The sequence below is a fragment of the Gorilla gorilla genome, chromosome 9 (genome assembly GCF_029281585.2).
Source record: "Gorilla gorilla gorilla isolate KB3781 chromosome 9, NHGRI_mGorGor1-v2.1_pri, whole genome shotgun sequence".
Lineage (NCBI taxonomy): Eukaryota > Metazoa > Chordata > Mammalia > Primates > Hominidae > Gorilla > Gorilla gorilla.
The window spans coordinates 40,409,442-40,436,148 of NC_073233.2; the positions used below are offsets into that span (position 1 = coordinate 40,409,442).

The 26,707-nt window shown below is 42.2% G+C and overlaps 1 protein-coding gene across 2 annotated transcripts in view; it reads left to right on the top strand.

Moving 5' to 3' along the window:
* Positions 1 to 823: 823 nt before the first annotated feature.
* Positions 824 to 26,707, top strand: part of CAPRIN1 (cell cycle associated protein 1) — a 50,376-nt gene continuing 24,492 nt past the window's right edge. The window contains exons 1-5 of one of the 2 annotated variants that reach the window (XM_031015973.2): positions 824 to 1,599; positions 2,155 to 2,370; positions 21,945 to 22,007; positions 22,119 to 22,205; positions 26,468 to 26,706. In XM_031015973.2, the coding sequence (XP_030871833.1) occupies positions 2,155 to 2,370; positions 21,945 to 22,007; positions 22,119 to 22,205; positions 26,468 to 26,706 (605 nt within the window). In that variant the 5' untranslated portion in view covers positions 824 to 1,599. Of the gene's footprint in view, positions 1,600 to 2,154; positions 2,371 to 13,199; positions 13,225 to 21,944; positions 22,008 to 22,118; positions 22,206 to 26,467; position 26,707 lie in introns of those variants that run through there. The other variant, XM_055355513.2, reaches the window with a different exon arrangement.

Consider the following 26,707-nt stretch of genomic DNA (forward strand, 5'->3'; position numbering starts at 1 on the left):
GCCCCCTTTAATATGTTTCACCTCATCTCCTACTCTCTGCTCTTGCCACTATGGTTTCCGTGCTGTTCCTTGAACCCAAAAAGCACACTCCATCTCAGATCTTAGTACTTGGTGTTTCCTCTACCTGGAAAATTCTTCCTCCAAGGTAGCTGCTTAGCCTTCTTCCTCACTTCCTTCAGTACTAGCTCAAACGTCAGTAAGGCTTTCCCTGACCACCGTTTTTTCTTTTCTCTACCATTTCACTATCTGACGTGTATTTACTTGTCTTCCCCTTACTTAGAATGTAAGCTCCATGTAAATATGTTTTGTTCATAATCCCTAGCACTTAAGAGTTCCCAGCACACAGTAAGGTGCTCAATAAATATTTGAATGAATATATAACAGACTTTGCAGCTAACCAGGATATCTTGAGGTCGGAGGCTGCTGTTGTTTCCCCAGGCTCCCTCAGGATGCACTGTTGCCAGTCAGCGTTACTCATTTTATTCCCTAGAGAACAGTGGGTTTGGTAGAACTCTCTTCTAAATCTCTTTTTCATAGAATTTAAATTATAAATTGGTCATTTACTGTTGTCACACAATATTGCGTTGCTGAATTTTCCACTGATTATATTCATTTTATTTCCTCCCAGAACTTGGTTTCTTGTTTTTCTGCTCACTGTCCACACCCACTCCACCCCAAGGCTGGAAAAATTCTCTTGGAGCAAAAAAATCATCTTTTTCTTTGTATTTCATTGAACGTTCTCTTTACAGTGTTAGGTAAACCTAAAACAAAAGGAAACAAAAGTCTAATAATTCGTAATACTCAGGCCTACTGGATGTATAACATCATAGGGTAGCTGAAGACTCTTTGTGAGGCCAGAGCTTTAGGACTTAAAAAGCCACCAACCATGACCGTGTCCGACACGTTCTACAGAGAACTCCTAGGTTACTGGGTGATTGTTTGGTGGGGAAGCGGCGAGTTGTCTTTTTTTCAAAAGACGTTTTGGGGTATGGAGTTTGCTCGCTCTGCATACAGAAGGAATTCTAGAAGCTGGGAGTGCACCACCCACCCCACGCACCCCTTACTTGCAGAAACCTTTGCCCCCCAACCCCCACCCCCACCCCAAATAAGGGCTCTTCAAGGGGCAGTTGCCAGCTCCAGAGCCAGCTGCTTGACACCTATTGTCCCCGTTTGGGCGTCAAACGATTTCGCCTGAAGGACCCTAGCGTTGATTGCTCTCAAAACTCAAGGGGCCTTTCCTTCGGCCTTGCCGGGGCCATCCCCACCTACGTCCAGGAGACGCCCCACAGCGCCGGGGCCGGGGGACGGCGGAGAAGCTAGCGGGCGGCCTCTTCCGGGCAGGCGTTCGCGCCGGGCAGCCCGAGCGGCCGCGAAGGCCCCCGCTCTCCGCTTCTCCCGCCCCTCGCGACCCAGAGGGCTGCTGGCTGGATAAGTCCCTCCCGCTCCCGGCTCTCGCCTCACTAGGAGCGGCTCTCGGTGCAGCGGGACAGGGCGAAGCGGCCTGCGCCCACGGAGCGCGCGACACTGCCCGGAAGGCACCGCCACCCTTGCCCCCTCAGCTGCCCACTCGTGATTTCCAGCGGCCTCCGCGCGCGCACGGTGAGCGCCACCCGGGACCGAGCCGCTGCAGGGGAAGAGGGCCGCTGCGCCCGAGTGTCCTTTATCTCCGGACCCGCTGGAGCTTCCGAGGGGCTTGCCCCCAAGTCCCCCCACCCCACCCCACCCCGGTCATTTCCCATGCCCTTCTCTGCCCCCAAGCCCCGACCTCTCTCTTTCCTCCCTTCTCCGGAAGCCGGCAAAAGCCGGCCCTCCCCGGTAGGGACCGTTGCACTGGCCGTTGGCAGCCGACGCGGCGATGCCCCGCCTCCGGCGCGAGCCTCGGAGCCCCCGGGCTGGTAGGCCGAGCCGGCGGCTCCGCGGGGGGAGGGGCGGGTCGGGGGGCGGTGCGAGGCCCAGCCGGGCGCCCCGCTGGCGGGTCGCGCGCGCGCCCGCGCACTCTTCCTGCCCTCGAGGCGCGCCGCGCCCCCTCCCCCACCCGCTCGCGTAGGCTCCCGCCCGCTGCGCGTTTTGTCCCGCGTCTCGCCCCGTCCGTCTCCTGACTCGTCGCTCTTGTCCTTCCTCCCGCTTTTTCTTCTCTCTCCTTGCGGTCTGAAGATGCCCTCGGCCACCAGCCACAGCGGGAGCGGCAGCAAGTCGTCCGGACCGCCACCGCCGTCGGGTTCCTCCGGGAGTGAGGCGGCCGCGGGAGCCGGGGCCGCCGCGCCGGCTTCTCAGCACCCCGCAACCGGCACCGGCGCTGTCCAGACCGAGGCCATGAAGCAGATTCTCGGGGTGATCGACAAGAAACTTCGGAACCTGGAGAAGAAAAAGGTGCCAGGAGTTGGCGGGGAAGGGAGGGGTGGCTGCGGCCGGGCTCTGCGCCCCCTCCGACCCTGGTCGCTGGAGCCTTCGCTGCTTTTCGTCTCGGGAGCGTTACTAGGTCCCCTCTTCCCACCCCCTGGCCCACACGCCCCGTCTCCACGTTCAGCGGGAGCTTCGTGCCCAGAAAACGGGCTCTTGAAAGAGGCACTTGTCACCTGACTCGGACGCAGCACTGTCCCCCAGGCCTCTTTATTACTCTTCCGCTGTGGGTCCGGCTTTTTGGCTTTTGGGAGTGGGACATGTGAGGGTGGGGGCCTGTCGTCAGGACTTCACTGTATGGTGCCCTTCTTTCCGTCTCTGAGGCCCGATTTCTCTGACGAGGGCCCAAAATGAAGAGGTCCCTGCGCGAGGGGCTCCGGGTTCAACCGACCGCCTCGTGGAGTTGGGGCGGCCTGCGTCCTGCAGCCTTGGGGTCTGTCCGCCCGGTTACCATGCACTCGAGACCTGTCGAGCGTCCCCTCTTCTTCCGTAGGAGAGAAGTGTGTTTAGAATCTTAAGGTAGAACTGTCTTTCCGGCAGGCCCATTTTGAATGGGTCTTCGATTTGCTACCCCCGCCCCCATGCGATGGGCTCCCCTGCGTTTCCCCCTTTGTTTCAATTGTTTAGGTGTCCCCCCGAGCCTCAGGCTCAGCTCAATCGCGAGATGATTTTCTGCAGCGACTTTTTGTTCCTAGGGGACTGTGAAGGGGCGGGGGACTGCCACGATTTAGATTCGTTGGGGGCTGGGTCCTGGGGAGACTGGAGAGGATGGCTGGGACTCGGGGCACATGGAGAGAGCGTCTAACATGGCGGCGGCTGCGGGGAGAGGGAAGCGCTTTACTGGAGCTGCATTGTGAGCACAAAGCGAAAGCAGAGGGGGAGGGCAGAGACCAGGCAGCCGCCCCGACTGGCCTCCTTAGGTCCCCCTCTAAAAAAAAAAAAAATCGAGCCACATCCACGATTTTTTGGATTCAATATTTAGTCCTTGTAGATCAAACTACTGAGGTATATCTTCATCTGCAAGTCAGCCTTTTGTTTTATGCTTTCATCGCAGGACAGTGTAAACTCTTGTTTAGAGGGGCGTGTGTATGTATGTAGAGAAAAGGTCTGGGCAGAGTGAATAATTAAAATGAGTAAGATCAGAGGTGGAAGGGGAGAAACAAATTAGTCGTTTGTAAAAACGAGGTAATTACGTCTGTGACTATCATGTTAACTTGAATTTTACCTTATAAAGTAAAATGAAACTTTGATAACTTCTACTTGTCTGCCTCCAGGAAAACATATTTATAACATCTTGAATTTCTAGGAAATCATTTTGCAGTGTTTATGTAGCCAGACACCTAATAGTGTTACTTGAGGTGCTGATATAGTAACTGGCTAAAACTTGGGCTGTGGGAAATAAGTTGAAGAAAACTGGTGATGTTTAGGTCTTATTAATTTTACTTATATGTTTTACATTTTGGGAGAGTTTTAAAACATTTAGATTTGATACTTCCCTGTTTCATCTTCGGTATTGAAGGTTGGAAGTTTTACTTGAATTTCATGGACTTGGGATTTCTTTTTTTTCCCAATCCTTTATTTTCATAAATGTGTGTTTTATTATAGGTAATTGGAATAGTAAATGTAGTTACATCAAGAAAGTAACAAAAGTATTTTAAGTGTAAGGTAGCTACATTCAAATGTTGAATGGAATAAGCATGCCCAAGGCCAGTATCTTCTGAGTCTGACACATGATTTAGTTTACCCTGTTGGGTATCTTCTTACATTTTTTTTTTTTTTTTTTTTTTTTGAGACGGAGTTTCGATCTTTTTGCCCAGGCTGGAGTACAATGGCGCGATCTCAGCTCACTGCAACCTCCACCTCCCGGGTTCAAGCGATTCTCCTCCCTCAGCCTCCCAAGTAGCTGGGAGCACAGGTGCCTGCCACCACGCCCAGCTAATTTTTTGTATTTTTAGTAGAGACAGGGTTTCACCCTGTTGGCCAGGATTGTCTCGATCTCTTGACCTCCTGCTCCGCCCGCCTTGGTCTCCCAAAGTGCTGTTACAGGAGTGAGCCCCTGTGCCTGGCCTCTTTTTAAAATTTTAATGCAGTAAGCAAGCCTGCTGATCTGGCTGCTACTTGAGTTTTTGATTCTTTAGAATTTCTTGGAAATGTTTTTTTCTAGGACAGTAATTGAACATAAATATTGATTATGAACATTAATAATGTGTTAATACTAATTATGAACATTAATGATTAGTGATATAAAGTGTAGAGACATTAATGACTGAAAGATAACTCCTCAAAGAAGTTAATATAAAGGTAGGTGCTGATTGGCAGCCAATTTAGTTGTGAGGTGGCTGTTAGAATCTAGTGTTCAAGTACTTCTGAAAAAAAATATAAATCTAGTTTATAAGCCCCTCCTGAGGACTTGAACCATGACTGGTCATTAAATGTGTATAGGTGTATGTGAATTACTATACTCTGTCATACCCTACCCTCAAGTTATTTTGTTATTTTATTTTTATTTTTTGGGATGAATCTCTGTTGCCCAGGCTGGAGTGCCCAGGCTGGAGTGCAGTAGGATGATCTTGGCTTCCTGCAACCTCCACCTCCCGGGTTCAAGTGATCCTCCCGCCTCAGCCTCCTAAGTAGCTGTGATTACAAGTGTGCGCCACCACCCCAGGCAATTTTTTTTTCTTTGAGAAGTCTCGCTCTTGTCCCCCAGGCTGGAGTGCGACGATGTGATCTGATGTGATCTCGGTTCACTGCAACCTCTGCCTCCTGGGTTCAAGCGATTCTCCTGCCTCGGCCTCCCGCCCAGCGTAGCTGGGGTTACAGGCACCTGCCACCACGCCCAATTAATTTTTGTACTTTTAGTAGAGACAGGTTTTACCTTGTTGGTCAGGTTGGTCTAGAACTCCTGACCTCAGGTGATCCAGCCGCCTCGGCCTCCCAAAGTGCTGGGATTACAGGCGTGAGCCACCGTGTGCGGCCAGATTTTTTGTATTTTTAGTAGAGATGGGGTTTCACCACGTTGGCTAGGCTGATCTCGAACTCCTGACCTCAAGTGATCCACCCGCGTCCACCTCCCAAAGTGCTGGGGTTACAGGTGTGAGCCACCATGCCGGGCCTCCCCTAAAGTCATAAAGGAGAAAATAATGTAATTATTACATAGATTATTAACTAGGCTAATACATACTGAAAGATTGCTGTGTTAATAATGGAGATTCAACAAACTGCACAAATAACTTTTTTTTCTGTCTTCTCAGTGTTTTAAGTGGTAGATAGCAGCAAAAAGGTCAAGTTACAGTTAAGTCTTGAGACTTTGATAAGCCACAGACTGAACTCTACCTACTTGTTAAGTAGTTAAGTTGGCAGTATTGATGTTGACTTAATTGCTATTAAAACTATATATTTTGCCCTTTGAAAAACCCAGGGCATTTGGATTTGCCCTAAATTTAAGCACATCTGGTTTTTAGTTTAAATCCTTTTTATATTTAGATGATTTACTTGTGAGAAGACTTAACTGTTTTTAAGTATAAGTGAGCATTTCTAATGCACTAAAATAGGATTGCCTTACAAATCAGTTTTGAATTCCTCTTTAGAAACCCTTGTGGAGTAAAGTGAGGTACTATTTACAATTAGATTTGTTTTGACTTCAGTCCATTTAGCAACTTATATTTGAGCTTTATTTCAATCTTGACCTATTGTTATCGGAGCCTTCTGGACCAAAATGCTTTTTTTATGGATTTTAAAATCAAATATCCTGGCAAAAATGACTATGGATATGTAGTATTGCTTAAATTAAAACAGAGAATTGAAATAATTTTATTGTACTTTAAAAAACAAAGTTGTTTATTTCCTAATAATTTGAGCCATTAAAGAAAAAGCTAAGCATCTGCTCATTGAGAATGCATGCTCTTAATGTTGATGAAATATGATCGTATTATGTAATGCAACTAAAAGGCTTGGTGGGTTTTTAAATTCAGGCTTATAAAGAGTACGTGAATGTTTAGCAAAGAGAAGAAATACAGCTGTGATAATCAAGTGTAAAATCCATTTGCAAATCTTACAGGTAATATTGAATTGAGTGATTAACTGCCTAGTTTTCTTTATCAGTTCATTGGTGCTGAACTGGGCCCTAGGCTATGCAAGATATTTCAAAACCAAGTCTTAATTTTAACTGAAGAGAGACCTCATTTGATATTATTAGATGTAATCAGTTGTGATATAGAATAAAAGATGTTTTAATAGATGACATTTAAAATTGTTATATTCTTTGTGAATATAATAGGTTTAGACTCTAGTGACTTTGGTAGGTGAAAGATTAACTAATGATCACTTGCGTAAAATGCAAAAATAGCCTGACAGCTTTTTAACCACTAAGTGACCAAAACTGATAGCCAGAAGTGTAGTGTTTTTTATACTTTTTCCTGAAGGCTTTCTGCACTTCATCTTTGCAGTTAGTAGTATTCTTTAAAAAGAATGCTGCTGTTGTGAGGGTAACATTTCTTTCTAGAACGTTGCAGTGTGTCTGTGCTTAGAATTTTCATTGCAGCTGTTGTGCAGAACTTACGTGTTCAGTGTTTTAAAATAAAAACATTCTTAACTATTTTATAAGTAAAATCTTTCCTTGAGGCTATTACCTGAAGCCTTCTTTGACATTTAAGATCTCTTGATGTGTTTGCTTTTCCATGGGTTGCAAGAACTATTCTTCTGCAATGCAGAGGGCAAGATTATTTTGCATTCACCTTGTCATAGAAAAAAGCTGTAATGCTTAATTTGTTTCCCTTTGCTTGACTGTGTGTGTTTGTATGTGTAGCACTGGGAAGTATTTAAAAAGTAAAGCTGTGAATTCCCCCAAGTGATAATGGGTACCTTTTTCTAGGGTGAGAGTCGAAGCCTAAGTATTACATTGAGAATGTATTGTTTTAACCTGGCCAAATTAGTGTACTCTAGGATACTACCCATGTGGCAGATATTTGAATGAGAATGCATTTTGTGTGACTTACAGATTAAGCATACAATTTGCCAAAATTTTATGTAATTAATTTCCTAGTTTACATTTAGGGCTAGATGAAGACTAGTACTGTTTCATCTTTTAGAAAAACTAACACTTTTCCTTTAGTAAAAGTGTTAATTTTTGCAATACTTTTGCAAAAGGTTAAACTTACAGCAGTTTTGTCATAGTTATAATCTTACACTATTATAAAATTTAGAGGATTTTAAATTTTTATTTATTATCATTATTTGAGGCAGTTTTGCTCTCGTTGCCCAGGCTGGAGTGTAATGGCGCGACCTCGGCTCACTACAACCTCCTCCTCCCAGGTTCAAGCTATTCTCCTGCCTTAGCCTCCTGAGTAGCTGGGATTACAGGCGCCCGCCACCACGCCCGGCTAATTTTTTATATTTTTAGTAGAGATGGGATTTCACCATGTTGGCCAGGCTGGTCTCAAGACGCCTGACCTGAAGTGATCCACCCACTTCAGCCTCCAAAGTGTTGGGATTATAGGCATGAGCCACCACGTCCGGCCTAAGAGTTTTTTTTTAGAGCTTAAACCACCTTAGAATTTAGTCCAATTCATTTTATAGAAGACAAAATTGAGATGTTTATATGGAATGACTTAGGTTGGAATGGGTGATTTCCAAAATTCTCGCAGTTTTTTTTGAAACAGAATCTTGCTCTGTCGCCCAGGACTGGAGTGCAGTGGTGCAATCTCAGCTCACTGCAACCTCTGCCTCCTGGGTTCAAGTGATTCTCATGCCTCAGCCTCCCGAGTAGCTGGGATTACAGGTGCATGCCACCACGCCCAGCTGATTTTTGTATTTTTAGTAGAGACGGGGTTTTGCCATGTTGACCAGGCTGGTCTCAAACTCCTGACCTCAAGTGATCTGCACGCCTTGGCCTCCCAAAGTGCTGGGATTACAGGCGTGAGCCACCACACCCGGCCTCTTAAATAATGTTTTATGGGAGTAATTAGAATTTGTAATGTTCCACGGCCTAAGTGTAGTTTTCATGTTTAATTATGTAGAATCAAGTAAAACCTTTTGCTTCAAATCCTTAGAGTTTTTCTGTTTTAAAAAACTGAATGCAAAAGAAAAATGCTTTCCATTTCCTTATTATTAGACCTTTATTAATGTCTCATTGTTAAACTTTGTGTTTGCATTGTCCAGGTAATGGGGTTCTGAGAATATCGGTAAGGTAAAATCCCAGTGTGTCAGGTATCGTTGGGACATCCATATTGTAATGAAGTAAACTTTTATAAAGTTTAAACTCTTAAGTTTTTCTTTATGTTTAGCTTCCTATGTACATTTGTCAGACTCTACTCCAGCTTGGTATGTTGTAGACCGGAAAAATCTGGAAAAAGCATTACCAGTAGAGAGAAATAAGAAGTGTGACAACCTTTTCATCCAAATTACTGTATTCCAAGCTTCTGGGTAGTTTTTGGTAATTGGTTCCTTTTTCTGGGGGAAATGAATGGTGTGTGTGTATACAGTATAGAAGAGTGAGAGGAGTAGCAGAAGAGAAATTCATCCAAAGTTGGAACTGTAAATTGCTTTGTTTTAGCTCATTTATTTATTTCTTTCACTAGCTCTACTACAGTGCTTTTGTTAGATAGACTATGAGTACAAAAACATGGGTGAAAGATAATTTACTGAGTAGAGTTCAAAATTCAGACTTCCTGAGGAAAGGGGAGGGTGTGCTTCTTGACCATGCTCAGCTAAAGTAGTTTGTTTCCTTTAACTCCCCCTGTTACTTATTGTCTGTACACTTCTTGACATTGTTTTTTTTTTTTTTTTGAGACGGAGTCTTGCTGTGTCGCCCAGGCTGGAGTGCAGTGGTGTGGTCTTGGCTCACTGCAACCTCCGCCTCCTGGGTTCAAGTGATTCTCTTGCCTCAGCCTCCTGAGTAGCTGGGACTACAGGTGCATGCCACCACACCTGGCTAATTTTTTGTATTTTTAGTAGAGATGGGGTTTCGCCATGTTGGCCAGGCTGGTCTTGAACTCCTGACCTTGTGATCTGCCTGCCTCGGCCTCCAAAACTTCTTGACATTTTTATATTGCCTTGTGTTGTTAACCTTACATGTTTTTCTAAATTGGTAATAAGCTCTTTGTGGGCAGAGACTATTAACATCACTTTGCTGTGCTTTCTCACACATGGTATATGCTGAATAAGTACTTGCTAGTTTGGCCAAATCATTACATAGAAATATCTGTAGCTTCATTAACAACCCTGTTAAAATGGATTAATCCATGGGGTTAGGGAGGAAATGCTTTTTGCACAGAACTATTTACTTGCAGTGTTTTTTTATTGAAATTGATTTTTTTCCTGAAGGGTTTTTTACTTTTTACAGGTGCGTAGAGTTGATGAGTAGGCAAGTAGAAGAATACTTTATTTATTTATTTATTTTTTAAAGCTGGGTAGCAGGCTGGGCATGGTGGCTCACGCCTGTAATCTCAGCACTTTGGGAGGCTGAGGCAGGTGGATCACCTGAGGTCAGGAGTTCGAGACCAGCCTGGCCAACCTGTGAAACCCCGCCTCTATTAAAAATATGAAAAATTAGCCGGGCATGGTGGCATGCAACTGTAGTTCCAGCTACTTGGGAGGCCAAGACAGGAGAATTGCTTGAACCTGGGAGGCAGACGTTGCAGTGAGCCGAGATCGCGCCACTGTACTTTAGCCTGGGCGACAGAGTGATACTCCATCTCAAAAAAAAAAAAAAAAAAAGCTGGGTAGCATTAGCAAGATATGTGAATGGTCTTAAGAGAACACAGATAATTCTTATTATTAGAACCATTGTACATTATTGGAAATTTCATTGCATTCTCCTCAATACTGTTCTAAAAATATTTTAATTTTAATTTTTTAGAGACAGGGTCTCACTATCACCCAGGCTGGAGTTCAGCAGGGCAATCATAGCTCATTCCAACCTTGAACTCTTAGCCTTAAGCGATCCTCTTGTCTCAGCCTCCCAAAGTGTTGGGATTACAGGGTTGACCCACTGTGCTGGCCCACCTCAATACTGTTATCTAAACATAGAAATAACTGAAATATACTTTAGTCATTAAAAAACCCTTTGGGCCTACACTTTGAGTTACATTGAACTTCTTTTTACTTTGTGGGCAGGAAAGATAGTAAGCAAAAGTTTCCTCAGTTTTTAAAAGGACGGTAGAAAGTTCACACATTGCAATCTATAGATGATCCATGGCAGCTATCTTCAAATGCTGAAAGCTTGCTCATGTAGCAGGAGTCTGTGCTGTTTTAGAAAACGAAAAAGTATTAAACAGTGATGGTGGGGTTGTAATTTTTTTACATTTAACTCCCAAGGAATGTATTAATATAAATAAGTTGTACAGACTTATGCTAAGGAATAGCTTGGTTAAAGCAACTAATATTTTGAAAGATGCCCTTTAAGATTATTTATGGTAATTTGCTTTTCAAATCCAGAAGCTTTAGACTTTTTAAGAATATAGTTCAAAGTAGGTGATGCTGGAACTTGTTAATATTTCTTTTTCCTACTAGAGTCAGCTGCTTCAATTCACTCAGACTTACCTGCATAATTATAACCTTGGACAAGGAATAAAGGTTTTTACAGGATTGGCTTTTATCTTTTTTAAAAAATTGGACAAACGGCTTGTGAAACTAAACTCCTGGATACTTAACCTGCTTGAAAAATTATCTTACAATGGAATCTTAGGTAACATCCTTTTTTTTTTTTTTGATATGGAGTTTTGCTTTTGTTGCCCAGGCTGGAGTACAATGGCGCGATCTCAGCTCACTGCAACCTCTGCCTCCCGGGTTCAAGTGATTCTCCTGCCTAAGCCTCCCAAGTAGCTGGTATTACAGGCAACCACCACCGCACCCGGCTAATTTTCTGTATTTTTAGTAGAGACCAGGTTTCATCATGTTGCCCAGGCTGGTCTCAAACTCCTGACCTCAGGAGATTCGTCCACTTTGGCCTCCTAAAGTGTTGAGATTACAGGCATGAGCCACTGCACCTGGCCTAGGTTAGCATTCTTATGCCATTCTTAGCGTTCAGAAATCCAGCATTCCCGACAGGTGTTCATTCAGCTTCTGCTTTAACCAGTCTTCCAGGGCCCGGTAGAGTGCTTGTTTCTCAATGAAAATTTGTTTCATTGGTGTGCCACTCTTTTAAGTTCTTGGTGGTAGAAGTATATCCTTACCGGCCGGGCACAATGGCTCATGCCTGTAATCCTAACACTTTTGGGAGGCTGAGGCGGGCAGATCACCTGATGTCAGGAGTTCGAGATCAGCCTGGCCAACATGGTGAAACCCCGTCTCTACTAAAAATACAAAAATTAGCTGTGCGTAGTGGCTCATGCCTGTAATCCCAGTTACCTGGGAGTCTGAGGCAGGAGAATCGCTGGAACCTGGGAGGCAGAGGCTGCATGAGCCAAGATCGCGCCACTACACTCCAGCATGGGTGACACAGCGAGAGTCTGTCTCAAAAAAAAAAAAGTGTATCCTTACCACCACTGTTTAATAGTCTTTGTTTTCTGGAACAGCATAGACTCCCGCTACATGAGCATGCTTTCAACATTTGAAGAAAGCTGCCATGGATCAGCTATGGATTGTAGTGTATGTTCTTTCTACCCTGCTTTTAAAAATTGAGGAAACTTTTGCTTACTATCTTTTTTGTCTTCTGGGGATTTCACTAGCTAACAATACTCAGTTGAATTTGTGGAGGGCAAATAGGAGACAGTCAGCTGCCTACCGTTGTGGGCAAAGTCAAAACTCGTAATTGTCTAAGTGAAGAACAGAGAATGTGGGGATTGGGGACTTGAAATAATACCTGGAAAAACTGATAAAGATTGGACCAGGCGCGGTGGCTCACGCCTGTAATCCCAGCACTTTGGGAGGCCGAGGCGGGCGGATCACGAGGTCAGGAGATCAAGACCATCTTGGCTAACACGGTGAAACCCTGTCTCTACTAAAAATACAAAAAATTAGCCGGGCGTGGTGGTGGGCGCCTGTAGTCCCAGCTACTCGGGAGGCTGAGGCAGGAGAATGGCGTGAACCTAGGAGGCGGAGCTTGCAGTGAGCCGAGATCACACCACTGCACTCCAGCCTGGGCGACAGAGCAAAACTCCGTCTCAAAAAAAAAAGGAAAACTGCTAAAGATTATGGAAAGTTGAGAGGAAGAGAAATATTTTGTCTTTGCAAAAGTTGGTACAGTACTCTAGAAGTGATTTATTTGGCCTGGATACATAAAGTATAGCTAGGTGCTCTTAACTACTTTGGTTATTTTAGGCTTCATTTTTAAGTATTCCCTCTCAGTTTAGACATCTCCTTATTTGAGAATAGGAGTTACAAAGTTTTCCTGGATAGCCAAGTTAGTTTTTTTCAGATGTTTCCTCCTAATCTTTCTTCTATTTAAAATTGTCTAGTTGAAGAATTTTTAGGGTTTTTTGGAGTTTATCATCTCTCTTTGCTATTTATTTTTAATTGCATAATTAAAAATTTCTTCTTAAATTTTTTATTTGTGGAATTTGTTGGCTATAACAATAAAGAAGCAAAGCCCAGGCGGACATCTATCATGGATATCCCTCTTCTGGCACCCTAATGGCACCTACTGAACTTAAAAAATCCATTTCAAGAAAGTAACTTTGGTGGTGATGAAAAACTTTTTGGGAAGAATGGAAGATCTAGATGTATTGCAATTCAGCACAACATAATAATCTGATTGGAGAAAGGAAGAAAACAGCAGCAGCAGAGGCAGAGCTGGAATGTAGCAACAGCTGGAATCCAGAATGACATTCTAAGGGGGAGGGTTGTTAAGGCACAAATGATTTTTCTGGGATTTAAGACCTTACTTAGGTAAGTTATTTAACTGTCTTTCAATTTACAGTTAGGTGAAATATGATTGATAGTAGTGCCTCCCTGATAGGGTTAGCTACCTTTTAAATTTGAATGTCTGTTACATAGTGAATACTGTCAACTATCAAAAGCAGTAAAGAAACAGGATATAGAGTGAGACTGGATAGCACTTGTTGGGATAATTATTTCCCAGTACCACATGACTCTGACATCTACTGGGTGTCGTCACACCTCTCCCATGATTCCCCCTTAAAGACTCTGGGTAATCTGGGAAATGGCCTGATTTTTATCTTGCTCATATGTGTGCTGTAAATGAATTTTTAATACACTTAGGATACTCAGCTGAAAAGGAACTCTAAATTGAATTTCAAGTTAGAAAGGATCTAAGAGGGCAGGTGTGTGTTATCAACATTGTAACGTAGTAGGCTTTCTGATGAAGATAGTTTTTTTTTGAGATGAAGTTTCGCCCTTGTTGCCCAGGCTGGAGTGCAATGGTGTGATCTCAGCTCACCGCTACCTCCACCTCCCGGGTTCAAGCAATTCTCCTGCCTCACCCTCCCTAGTAGCTGTGTTTACAGGCATGTGCCACCATGCCTGGCTAATTTTGTATTTTTAGTAGAGACGGGGTTTCTCCATGTTGGTCAGGCTGGTCTTGAACTCCTGACCTCAGGTGATCCACCTGTCTCGGCCTCCCAGAGTGCTGGGATTACAGGTGTGAGCCACCGCGCCCGGCCCGAAGATATATTTTTATGCTAGGAAAATGGTTTCATTCTCTAGGAAAAATGCTTAATATCTTATTTTATTTGTTTCATGAGTAGCTGACCAATTTATTGTTACCTCTTCTGCTGCTGTTAGCCATGTTCCAGCCCAGGAAAGAATAAAGCTGTGTCTGTCTGGAGCCCTTTATTACTCCTATCTTTACCATTCTGTTCTTAGTGTAATGTTGGATCTGTCAATGTGACAAGCTATTCCTTGTATATTTGCTTAGTTCATGCTGTAAATTTTAACACCAGTGGACAAATTTTCTAGTTGGACTTTAATGTAAACCATTTGAATAGGAAGTGACAATAGGAATGAAGCCACTTAAGATGGCATCATTTTTCTCTTGAGTAGTCTGTGCTTTCAAAGATTAGGCAAATTGTATTTGGAGAAGTACAGATACCATATCCTTTTCCTTACCATGGAAGGCCACTTAAGGAGTAAGCTGAGATTGCAAGCTGTAGTAATCTTTATAGCTATAGTAATAGCTACTTTCATTTTGAAAAGTAAAAAATTAGACCAATTGTCATAAGAGGCTTTCTGTTTATAGTGTACATTTTGGTATTTACCGCTTAGTTTAACTTCTGAGGTGTCAGCTAAGAATGCAAGATTTAGCAAAAGTACTACTTACAAATGGCAGTGGTAAGCCTTTGTTTTTTCTCTCTCACCTCTCCTCAAAGGTGGTAACCCCTAAGTGTTCAGATCATAAACGAGTGTTCTCTTTATGAAATAGTTATTAGGTTAGATTCGTAAACTGGTCTAGAAATCCAACCACAGTTCAAGTTTTCTGGGTTGTTTAAAGTTTCAACTTTAAAGTTTATTAAACAACTTACTTCCAAATTAAAGCTGCTGTATAATGGTTTTTTTTTTTTTTTTTTTTGAGATGGAGTGTCGCTCTGTTGCCCAGGCTGGAGTGCAGGGGCGCTATCTCGGCTCACTGCAAGCTCCGCCTCCCGGATTCTCACCTTTCTCCTGCCTCAGCCTCCTGAGTAGCTGGGACTACAGGTGCCCGCCACCATGCCCGACCAATTTTTTTTTGTATTTTTAGTAGAGACAGGGTTTCACCTTGTTAGCCAGGATGGTCTTGATCTCCTGACCTCGTGATTTGCCCGCCTCGGTCTCCCATAGTGCTGGGATTACAGGCGTGAGCCACTGCACCCGGCCCCGTATAATGGTTTTTAAGGTCACTAATCATACCATATGTTTGATTCAGAATAATTTATTTCCAGGTTCTACTGGGCTATTACAAGTTAATTACAATGTATTTGAACGAGATGAGTATTTCTCAAACTTAAGTATGCATCAGAATCACCCAGAAGACTCAATACCAACTACAAATTGCTGGGTTCCCCCAGCCACCACTGAGTTTCTGATTCAGTAGGTCTGGGGTAGTGCCTGAGAATTTGTGTTTCTAACAAGTCGCCAGTTGATGGCTGATGTTGCTGGTTTGGGGCCTACAGTTTTAAAAATCACTGACGTAAACCAACATAGGGTCTCTGCTCTGCAGAGATCTGATTATATATAATAGTGAAACAAAGTCCTTCCCAGCTCAGATTCCATGGTGATAAAGTTCTTTGTATACCTCAATAGCTGAGAGATCAGGAAATCCTATATTTTACTGATAAGGGAAAAACTAGTGCCTTTTAATTAAGTTTTTATTGTCATCCTGCAGTTTTCTTAATAAGTTTTGGTATTTCCTCTTATGAGTGCTGTTTATTAGAAACTTTGATCAGACTTAGGATCCTGCTTTCCTGAAGCTTAGGCAAGGACAGGGGATAGGATATTTATAATAGTAGTGTAGAAAATGTTAACAGCCATGGAAGAACATGTGTAATGCTATGATGAAACTTTTTTTTTTATTGTGGTTAGAAAAATGTTATATGGGCCGGGCGCGGTGGCTCACGCCTGTAATCCCAGCACTTTGGGAGGCCGAGGTGGGCGGATCACGAGGTCAGGAGATCGAGACCACGGTGAAACCCCATCTCTACTAAAAATACAAAAAATTAGCCGGGCGCAGTGGCGGGCGCCTATAGTCCCAGCTACTCGGGAGGCTGAGGCAGGAGAATGGCGTGAACCCGGGAGGCGGAGCTTGCAGTGAGCCGAGATTGCACCACTGCACTCCAGCCTGGGCGACAGAGCGAGACTCCGTCTCAAAAAAAAAAAAAAAAAAAAAAAAAAGAAAAATGTTATATGGATGACCTGTAGTTTCTTTTGATCTCACTCTTGGTCAGGCTGGAGTGTGATAGCGCGATCACACATTGAGGCTACTCACTGCAGCCTCAGTGATCCTCCTACCTGTACCTCCTGGGACTGCAGGTGCGCGCCACCAGGCCCGGCTACTTTTTGTATTTTTTGCAGAGACAGGGTTTTGCCATGTTGCCTGGGCTGGTCTTGAACTCTTACTCTTGAGCTCAGATGGTTTCCTCACCTTGGCCTCTCAAAGTGCTAAAGTGCTAGGATTACAGGCGTGAGCCACTGTGCTCGGCCAAGACCTTTAGTTTCTGTACCTTTTTAATTTATTTTTATTTATTTATTTTTTATTTTTTTTTGAGACAGATTCTCACTCTGTCACCCAGGCTGGAGTGCAGTGGCACGATCTTGGCTCTCTGCAACCTCTGCCTCCCGAGTTCAAGCAGTTCTCCTGCCTCAGCCTCCCGAGTAGCTGGGATTACAGGTGGCCGCCTCCACACCCGGCTCATTTTTGTATTTTTAGTAGAGACGGGGTTTCACCATATTGGCCAGGCTGGTCTTGAACTCCTGACCTTGTGATCCGCCTGCCTCGGCCTCCCAAAGTGCTGGAATTACAGGCGTGAGCCACTGTGCCTGGCCACCTTTTTTATTTATTTATTTTTTTGAGACGGAGTCTCACTCTGTTGTCCAGGCTGGAGTGCAGTGGCATGATCTTGGCTCACTGCAACCTCCACCACCTGCCTTAGCCTCCCGAGTAGCTGGGACTACAAGCACATGCCACCATGCCTGGCTAATTTTTGTATTTTTTTTTTTTTTCAGTAGAGTTAGGGTTTCACCATGTTGGCCAGGCTGGTCTCCAACTCTTGACCTTGTGATCCACCCGCCTCAGCCTCCCGAAGTGCTAGCATTACAGGCGTGAGCCATCACACCCAGCATTTTTTTTTTTTTTTTAAAGACAGTCTTACTCTGTTTCCCAGGCTGGAATGCAGTGACACAATCTTGACTCAGTGTAGTCTCCACCTCCCGGGTTCAAGTGATTCTCGTGCCTCAGCCTCTTGAGTAGCTGGGATTACAGGTTCATGCCACCACGCCCAGCTAATTTTTGTATTTTTAGTAGAGACGAGATTTTGTCATGTTGGCCAAGATGGTCTTGAACTCCTGACCTCTAGTGATCTGCCTGCCTTGGCCTCCCAAAGTGTTGGGATTACAGGTGTGAGCCATGGCGTCGGGACCTGTACCTTTGATTTACTACATTTTTTTGATTGGGCAATTCAGTTCGCTGGGTATAAGGAACTGTGGTCTGCTCTTTGAAAATTCTGTAAAAGATTCTTGAGATTGTTGAGTTATGATTTACATACTTACTTCCTTACAGTAAACTCATCAGTTCTTCACCTTTTAAAAATCTCAGTTATTGGATTGAAACATGAGAAATATGTTAATAGTAATACTAAATCAGAATAATAGGCATATGAGCTTTAATAAAATGCACAGTTGTTTTTTTTTTTTTAATTTTTATTTTATTGGCCAAGATACTGTGCTGTCACCCAGGCTGGAGGGCAGTCGTGCACATCACGACTTCCGTCTTGTGGTCTCGTGATCATCCTGTCTCAGCCTCCCAAGTAGCTAGGACCATAGGCACTAAGTTAAAAAATTTCCACGCCTCGGTAATTTTTAAATTTTTTGTAGAGACAGGTTCTCACTATGTTGTCCAGGCTGGTCGTGAACTCCTGGCCTCAAGTGATCCTTCTGCCCTGGCCTCCCAAAGTGCTGGGATTGCAGGCCTGAGCAACCATGCCTGGCCATAATGTATAGATGTTTATTTTGGCTATGCAGAGTTCTTTTTGCATACTTTGTTTTGTCATAATGTTCCATGAAGATGTGTACCATGAAGCTGAGTTTCACATACTGGCTGTTTCCCTTTTCATTTCCCCTTTAACCTTGTTCCAGTTCCAGTCCCTTTAATCTGTTCCATGTAACAGATTAATCCAAAATTTAAGGGATTAAAACCATGATTTTCTTATGCACAAAGATTCTGCCTGTCAGGGATTCAGACAGGGCACACAGGAGTTTTGATGTTTCTGTTCGATGACACTGGGGGCCTCGTGGGAAGACTTAAGACTTGTTCATACATATGTTTGTTGCTTGGACTAAAATGAGTAGAACCACAGGGATTGCTGATCAGAAGCAAGAGGCCTTTCTTCATGGCATGGCTTCCTCATGATGTGGCAGTCGCAGAGTTACTGTATTTGTATGATGGCTGAAGGCTCCAAATACAGGTGTTTGGATCACCAGCAAACAAGGCAGAGATAGATTGCTTTTATGACTCAGCCTTGGAAATCATACAGCATCACTTATACAGTACTCTTGGTTGAAGCTCACTCAAGTACAATGGCAGGGGAAGTAGATTAGTTGTTAATGGAGTAGTGCCAAGGTCACATTTTAGAACAGTATGTGAGACTGCATGCAGATTTTGTAGCTATCTTTGGAAAATGTAATCTGCGATAGCTCTCGGTTTGGATGAATTCTAAATTTGTTATTGTGTAGAAAATTGGAGGTTTTCTACTCTAGGATAGCTTGTCCTACTATAGGATAGTATAGGTTCATAATTAAGGATTGTTATTGGTGAGAGTCCTGACAATGTAGTGAAGTCTGTCAATTTTAGTGTCTTTTCTGTTGCGTGGAATTCTTATTGTTTTCATTATACAAACTATATGTTCATTGCACAGTAGTTAAGTGTATAAAACAAAGCAAAAGGAACACAGCTCTGGCTATAATTTTACCACTCAGGTACCATTCTTACCTTTTTCATTGTTTATCTTTTTATATTTATTTTCATCGCTACACAAACATTTTTTAGGAGTTTGATTCAACCTCCATTTTGGTTAGATATACAAACTCTACCCCATGAGGGATGTATGGTGTATTTCTAGATTTAGCAACAATTTTCTTGAAAAGTGTACAATACTATAGAAAAATGAAGATAGTAAATACCAGGTATAAGTTAATAACAGTGTTTCTTTTGTTCAGTAATAATGAACTGTGTACTAGCACTGAACTTTAGGCCCTCCTATTTGCGTATTTTCTGTTTGTATATTTTTAAATAGAGGAATTGTGATTATAATATTATTATTTTGGAATATCCTAAATCATAAATTCAAAACTTATTTAGTTTTTTTTTTTTTTTTTTTTTTTTTTTAGATGGAGTCTCGCTTTGTCCCAGGCTGGAGTGCAGTGGCATGATCTCAGCTCACTGCAACCTCTGCCTCCCAGGTTCAAGCGATTCTCCTGCCTCAGCCTTCTGAGTAGCTGGGATTACAAGTGCGCGCCACCATGCCCGGCTAATTTTTATATTTTTGGTAGACACGGGGTTTCACAATGTTGGCCAGGCTGGTCTTGAACTCATGACCTTGTTATCTGCCGACGTTGACCTTCCAAAATGCTGGGATTACAGGTGTGAGCCACCGGGCCTGGTCTAGTTTTTTATTTCTTAAAAATAGCCTACCCTTTAAGCAAATAGAATTTTTTATTTTAAAACTTTTTAGCTTCCCAAGCTTATGAGTCTTCCCTTTTCTTCCCTTTTAAAAAAGAGAATGAACTATCTGTTGATCCTCAGGGTATTGTGAGGTAATTGGACACATCTTCTGCACCTGGGGTCAGGTCTGTCATATCAGTGTAAAAAAAAAAATTTTTTTTTTTCCTCAAATCAGTAGACTGAAATTTTATACCTGTTTATTTGGAGGCTTATAGATGGTGCGAAATAGTTCATCTAATAATAAAATTGGGTACTATTAAAAGCCTTTAATGTCTTAGTGATTATCTTGGTTTTATTTACCTCCGGTGTTAGGAAGGAATTGTGGTAGGGTTTTCAATTTGGGGTAGAATGGCTAGGCAAGTTGACATTTGTTTATGGTGCAAAGAAAATAGATCATTTGACCTAAAAAAAAAAAAAAGAAAAAAAAAACAAAACTTATTACCATCGCTTTTAAACTGGCCTCTGTGGTTTCTGAATGCCCTTTATTAGAATTTAACTTTGTACTTTGTTTCACAATTTTATTATTGGTAAGGGGGTAAGGAACTATGTATGTTCATAATTTATTGGGATTAAGTGTTGTCCTGTTAATTTAGATTTATCCTTATTCACTGTCCTCTGACCTTTACAATAATAATAGTTTGTGACTCTGTTGCATTACCTGAGTATCTGTGGGGTCTTACTTAATAGTAGCCTGGGAAACCTGCAAAGTTTTAATCTTAGCAAGAAAATGGGATCTTAAACCAGATGTTAGTTTTCTGTCCTCACCCTGGAACTAACAAAGCAAAGCTGTTGACTCATGTATTAGTGAGGTGGTAGCTATCTTGTTCAAGATAAATGTATGAAGTACATTAAAGACAATATGCCCATGAGTTTATTCAGAAAAAAAATACTTTTTTTCCCCTTGGGGTGGGGAGCAGCGTCTCACGCTGTTGCCTAGGCTGGAGTTTTGGCATTATTTCAGCTAACTGCAGCCTTCACATCCAGGGTTCAAGTGATTCTCCCACCTCAACCTCCCAAGTACCTGGGACTACAGTCTCGTACCACCATACCCAGCTAATTTTTGTGTTTTTTGGTAGAGATGGGGTTTCATCATGTTGGCCAGGCTGGTCTTAATCTCCTGACCTCAAATGATCCACCCACCTTGGCCTTCCAGAATGCTGGGATTACAGGCGGGAGCCATCGTGCCTGGCCCGAAGAAATACTCTTTTTTTTTTTTTTTTTTTGGGGGGATGCAAAATTTCACTCTTGTTGCCCAGGCTGGAGTGCAATGGTGCGATCTCGGCTCACCGCAGCCTCTGCCTCTTGGGTTCAAGTGATTCTCCTGCCTCAGCCTCCTGAGTAGCTGGGATTACAGGCATGCACCACCATGCCCAGCTAATTTTGTATTTTTAGTAGAGACAAGGTTTCTCCATGTTGGTCAGGCTGGTCTCGAACTCCTGACCTCAGGTGATCCGCCCACCTTGGCCTCCCAAAGTGCTGGGATTACAGGTGTGAGCCACCGTGTTCAGCCTAAAAATACTCTTATATCACCTAGTCACATGAATTCTTACTATGGGGAGAGGGAGAGGCAAAAATTTAACTTGATAAATGTCTGATGTGCTCACTTGGGTATAAGCAGGATCCTAACCAAATTGTGGCCCTTACCCATTGGGTAGGAGCCATATGCCTAGTCCATCTAATACTCTTTCTTGATTAAGCTAAAGAATGAATAATGTTGTGCCATTGGTTTACAATACAGCCTTTGATATCATTCAGCAATGGTTGGAGTATATCTAAAAAGTTTTATGTACTTAGGCTGGGCGCGGTGGCTCATGCTTGTAATCCTAGCACTTGGGGAGGCCGAGGTGGGTGGATCACCTGAGGTCAGGAGTTTGAGATCAGCCTGGCCACATGGTGAAACCCTGTCTCTACAAAAAATACAAAAAAATTAGCTGGGCGTGGTGGTGAGTGCCTGTAATCCCAGCTACTTTAGGGGCTGATGCAGTAGAATAGCTTGAACGTGGGAGGCAGAGGTTGCATTGAGACAAGATCGTGCCATTACACGCTAGCCTGGGTGACAAGAGCGAAACTCTGTCTCAAAAAAAAAATTTTTATGTACTTAAACTGGAATATATCTTAAAAGTTTATTTAAGTCAAAATTTGAGACAAACTTAGAGGATTGTGAGGGTTTTGTCAAGCATGCTTAAGCTGGTATATACCTTCAAAACGGAATGTAATTCTTTTTTTTCTTTTAACATAGGGTAAGCTTGATGATTACCAGGAACGAATGAACAAAGGGGAAAGGCTTAATCAAGATCAGCTGGTAAAGATGTTATATTTTTATTTTAGACCTAATGCTCACTATTTTAAAGACAAAAATTAATTCTGTGGTTTTTTGTCTTTCCAGTAAAGTTTGGGTTCTTTGTCATTTTAGGATGCTGTTTCTAAGTACCAGGAAGTCACAAATAATTTGGAGTTTGCAAAAGAATTACAGAGGAGCTTCATGGCACTAAGTCAAGATGTAAGTGAAAGAAAGTATACATATTTATGAAATACTTTTGTTGTTTCTTTGGGTTTTAGTCCTTCCATTACTATTGATAAGCTCTCTGCAAGGTGAGACAGTTGTATCCAATTATATCTAAGATGCCTTCACATTCTGTAAAGTAAAATGTAACACCTGAAAGATGTCTTTTAAAAATACTAAGTTTGAAATTAGGGGCAGTGGCATGTGCTTGTAGCCCTGGCTCCTCAATAGGTTGAGGCCAAGAGTTCATGGCTGTAGTGCATATGATCGTTCCTGTGAATAGCCACCGCACTTCAGCCTGGGCAACGTGATAAAACCCCATCTCTAAAAAAAAAAAAAAAATTAAATTAAAAAAATTTTTTAAAAGGACCAAGTTTGAGATTTGACAGACGTGTATAGTAGCTATGCTAAAGGTCTCATTGGTTTAAAATGTTAGCTCTGCAAATACATAAAAATCAGATAGTCATTAGAAATACATAAATGTTTTTTATTTATCATGTTCCTTATGTCTAATGACTCACAATTTAAACTGTCAGAAAATAAAGAGGCTCGTTTATATAATTGGTAATTATTCTCTGCTTTAGGAACATTAAGGGGTATGGCAAACTGATGTGCTCCTATATCAGCACTCGATCCAACTTAATAGTGGGTTTTTGATGTGACAAAAACCTTTGGGAATAAGGACAAAAGTTAAATGCAAGCAAAGTCAGATAATTTGTTGAGGCCAGAAAATTAAGCCATCTGAGTAAGTGTCATCTTCTTTGGAGAAGACTAATAACGTTGAAATACAGGCATGTACTCCATAATGATGTTTCAGTCAGCTGTGGACCACATATATGATGATGGTCCCATAACACTGTAATAGTGTATTTTTACTGTACCTATTCTATGTTTCGATATATAAATACCTCTGTGTTACAGTTGCCTACAGTATTCAGTACAGTAACATGCTGTACACATTTGTAGTCTAGGAGCTAATATGCTATACCACATAGCCTAGGTGTGTAGTAGATTGTACTATCTAGGTTGTGTAAGTACACTCCATGTTTGCACAATGATGAAATTCCCTACTGACATATTTCTCAGAATGTATCCTTGTTAAGTAATATGTGACTATGTAAAGTTGCCTCTAATTTGCTGAAACAAAAAAGTTTATTATATGAGACAATGCAGTGTAGGGATTAAGAGATCAGATTCTAGAAGCAGACTGCCCAGTTGAATCCTAATTTTGTGACTTGACTTTGTAGTTTGACCATGGATGAGTTACTTAATTTCACTGTTCTTGTATTAGTCAAGGTTTTCCAGAGAAACAGATCCAATAGGATAGAAAGGGGGCTGATGGGCAGAGGCCATCACAGTGCCTTGGTTTTCTAATCTGTAAAGTGGTGATAATAACCTCATAGGGTTGTGCTTAGAACAGTATTTGATGCATAACTAATATATTTCGAGCACTTAATCCTTTTTTTGTTTGTTTGTCTTGTTTTGAGACAGAGTCCTGCTCTGTCGCCCAGGCTGGAGTGCAGTGCCGCTATCTCAGCTCACTGCAACCTCCGCCTCCCGAGTAACTGGGACTACAGACCTGCGCCACCATGGCCAGTCTAATTTTTTAATTTTTAGTAGGGATGGGGTTTCACCATGTCAGCCAGGCTTGTCTCAAACTCCTGACCCCTCAGATGATCGGCCTGCCTCAGCCTCCCAAAGTGTTGGGATTACAGGTGTGAGCCAACGTGCCTAGCTTCAATTACTTAATCTTAGAATTACTTATTACATCTGATCAGGGAAGGAAAATCTTTGCTGAAAACAAAAAAAGTAATTTAATTTTGTACCTAGTGTCTTAGTCAACTTTGTGTTACTATAATGGAATGCCTGAGACCGGATAATTTATATAAAGAACAGAAATTTGTTTCTCACACTTCTGGATGCTGGGAAGTCCAAGATCAAGGTACCAGCATCTTGTTGCATTACTGTGTCCTCACCTGGTGGTAGAAGGCTTAAGGGCAAGAGAGAGTGATCATACTCCTGCAAGCTCTTTTTATAGTATATTAATTCATTCTAAATAGCTCCCAAAAGGCCCACCCTCCCAACACTATTGCGTTGGGAGGGTTAAGTTTCCAACACTTGAATTTTAGGGGGATGCATTCAGACCATAGCACCAAAGGAGAGATTTATTCCACTTAGTTTAATGAACCCTGCCCAATTTCTTTTTCTTGCTTTTTTAAAATAGAAGCAGGATTGCTATACAGTTTAATGTAACATCTATTTTGGAAGTTACTATCACTGTGTAATGAAAATACCTGTATCCTTTTTTGCTTCTCTTGTAACACTTTGGTATTTTCAGGACTTTTCTCTGAGCTTTAACTTCATTAGCAGAGCTTTTGTTTATCTTTGATCCTTTGGTATACTTTCCACAATTATTAAACATGCTTTTTGTTTAGCATTCGAGAACTTCTTTAGCTTGGCTCCAGCCTACCTTTTCACCTTTTTCCTTCTTGAACTATTCATTTCATACAGAATAGCTTTCTTTCTTATCTTCTTTTGCTTTGTTAACTTCCTTTCATATTCCTGTCCCTCTTCCTGTGTTTCCTGCCTCCACCTACCTATAAAGACCTTCCTGGGCAGGGTGTGGTTGCTCACGCCTGTAACCCCAGCACTTTGGAAGGCCGAGGTGGGTGGATCACCTGAGGTCAGGAGTTCGAGACCAGCCTGGCCAACATAGTGAAACCCTGTCTCTGCTAAAAATATAAAAATTAGCCGGGCTTGGCAGCACACACCTGTAATCCCAGGAGGCTGAGGCAGGAGAATTACTTGAATTCGAGAGGTAGAGGTGTCAGTGAGCCAAGATCGTGCCGCTGCACTCCTGGGCAACAGAGTGAGACTCCATCTCAAAAAACAAACAAACAAAAAACTCCTTCCTGGCTGGTCATGGTGGCTCATACCTGTAATCCTAGTATTTTAGGAGGCTGAGGTGAGAGGATCGCTTGAGGCCAGGAGTTCAAGACCCAAGACCAGCCTTGGAAACATAAACCTTGCCTCAAAAAACTTTTTTTAAATTATTTTTTTAAAAAAGACTTTTTTTTTTTTTTTTCCTTGAGACAGTCTCACTGTTTCATCCAGGCTGGAGTGCAGTAGCATGATCTCAGCTCACTGTAGCTATCACTTGCCATTTATTGCTAAGATATTTATTCTGCACACTCTGTTACCATTATAGATTTGTCTTGTTATTGCAGCCTTCATCATTCTTCCCAGGTCTCCTTCCCCATTTTTCCCTTTAGTATAGGTTTCATATGTCCCTATTTTGGTTTTCTGTGTCTTGGTTCATCCTAGTGAGGCTTGAGAAGGGGGAAAAAGTGGAAAAGAAAGCACTACCATGGCTTTTGAAAAGACTAGCCTTCCTCTGTTCCCAACCTCATGTTAGATACACGGGAGAGGGAGAGGAATAATTGAGTTTGGCTGATGCTTTCCTTTCAGGCTTTCCAGGAAAGAAAAAAAGGAATGTGGGAAAAATACATTCATACTTAGCTTTGTCTATTTTTCTCCACCAGCATCATCTTATTCATAAAAACAAATTAGGCACTCTTTTCAGTAAGATGGAATATCTTTCTGAGACTGGCAGTGGATTATTTGGGGCAAAGGGGCACTTGTGGGTTTTTGGCATTTCCTTGTGAGTCATTAGTAGATACTCAAAGTTAGAACTTTGGGTCATTTGCCCATAGAGGAGCTAGATCGAGGTAAGATTTTTATTGTTGCTGTGGTTGGGTTTCTTTTTTAATTGGCCTAGGCCTTTACATTTCTGTATAATTTCTAAATTCATTAAATTTTTACTTTTTATATGCATAATGAAAAATTTCAGATATATATACCTAACTAAAGAAAACAATACAGTGAAACTCTTTGTACCTGTACCCAGCTTGTATATTTATCATCTCATGGTCAATCGTATTTCATATAAATCCACATTCATTTCCTTGCTCCGTTTGCCCTCTAGATTATTTTCAAACAAGCCCCAAACACATTGTTTCATCAGTAATATTTCAGTAGTAAAATACCTTCTAGGGAAAGAGCTGTTCTGAATTTTTAACAATTGCTTAAAATAGATTATGTTTAAAACTGTATTTGTAAGTCGGGAATCATCCTTTTGTGTATTGGGGTCATATCTCACTCATTGAGTAAAACATGTTTTATTTAAGCTGGACCTGAAATGGATTGAACTAAGTTTTATATAACTAATTTTGGTGTTTTACTTTTATATTGTTTTGCAGATTCAGAAAACAATAAAGAAGACAGCACGTCGGGAGCAGCTTATGAGAGAAGAAGCTGAACAGAAACGTTTAAAAACTGTACTTGAGCTACAGTATGTTTTGGACAAATTGGGAGATGATGAAGTGCGGACTGACCTGAAACAAGGTTTGAATGGAGTGCCAATATTGTCCGAAGAGGAGTTGTCATTGTTGGATGAATTCTATAAGCTAGTAGACCCTGAACGGGACATGAGCTTGAGG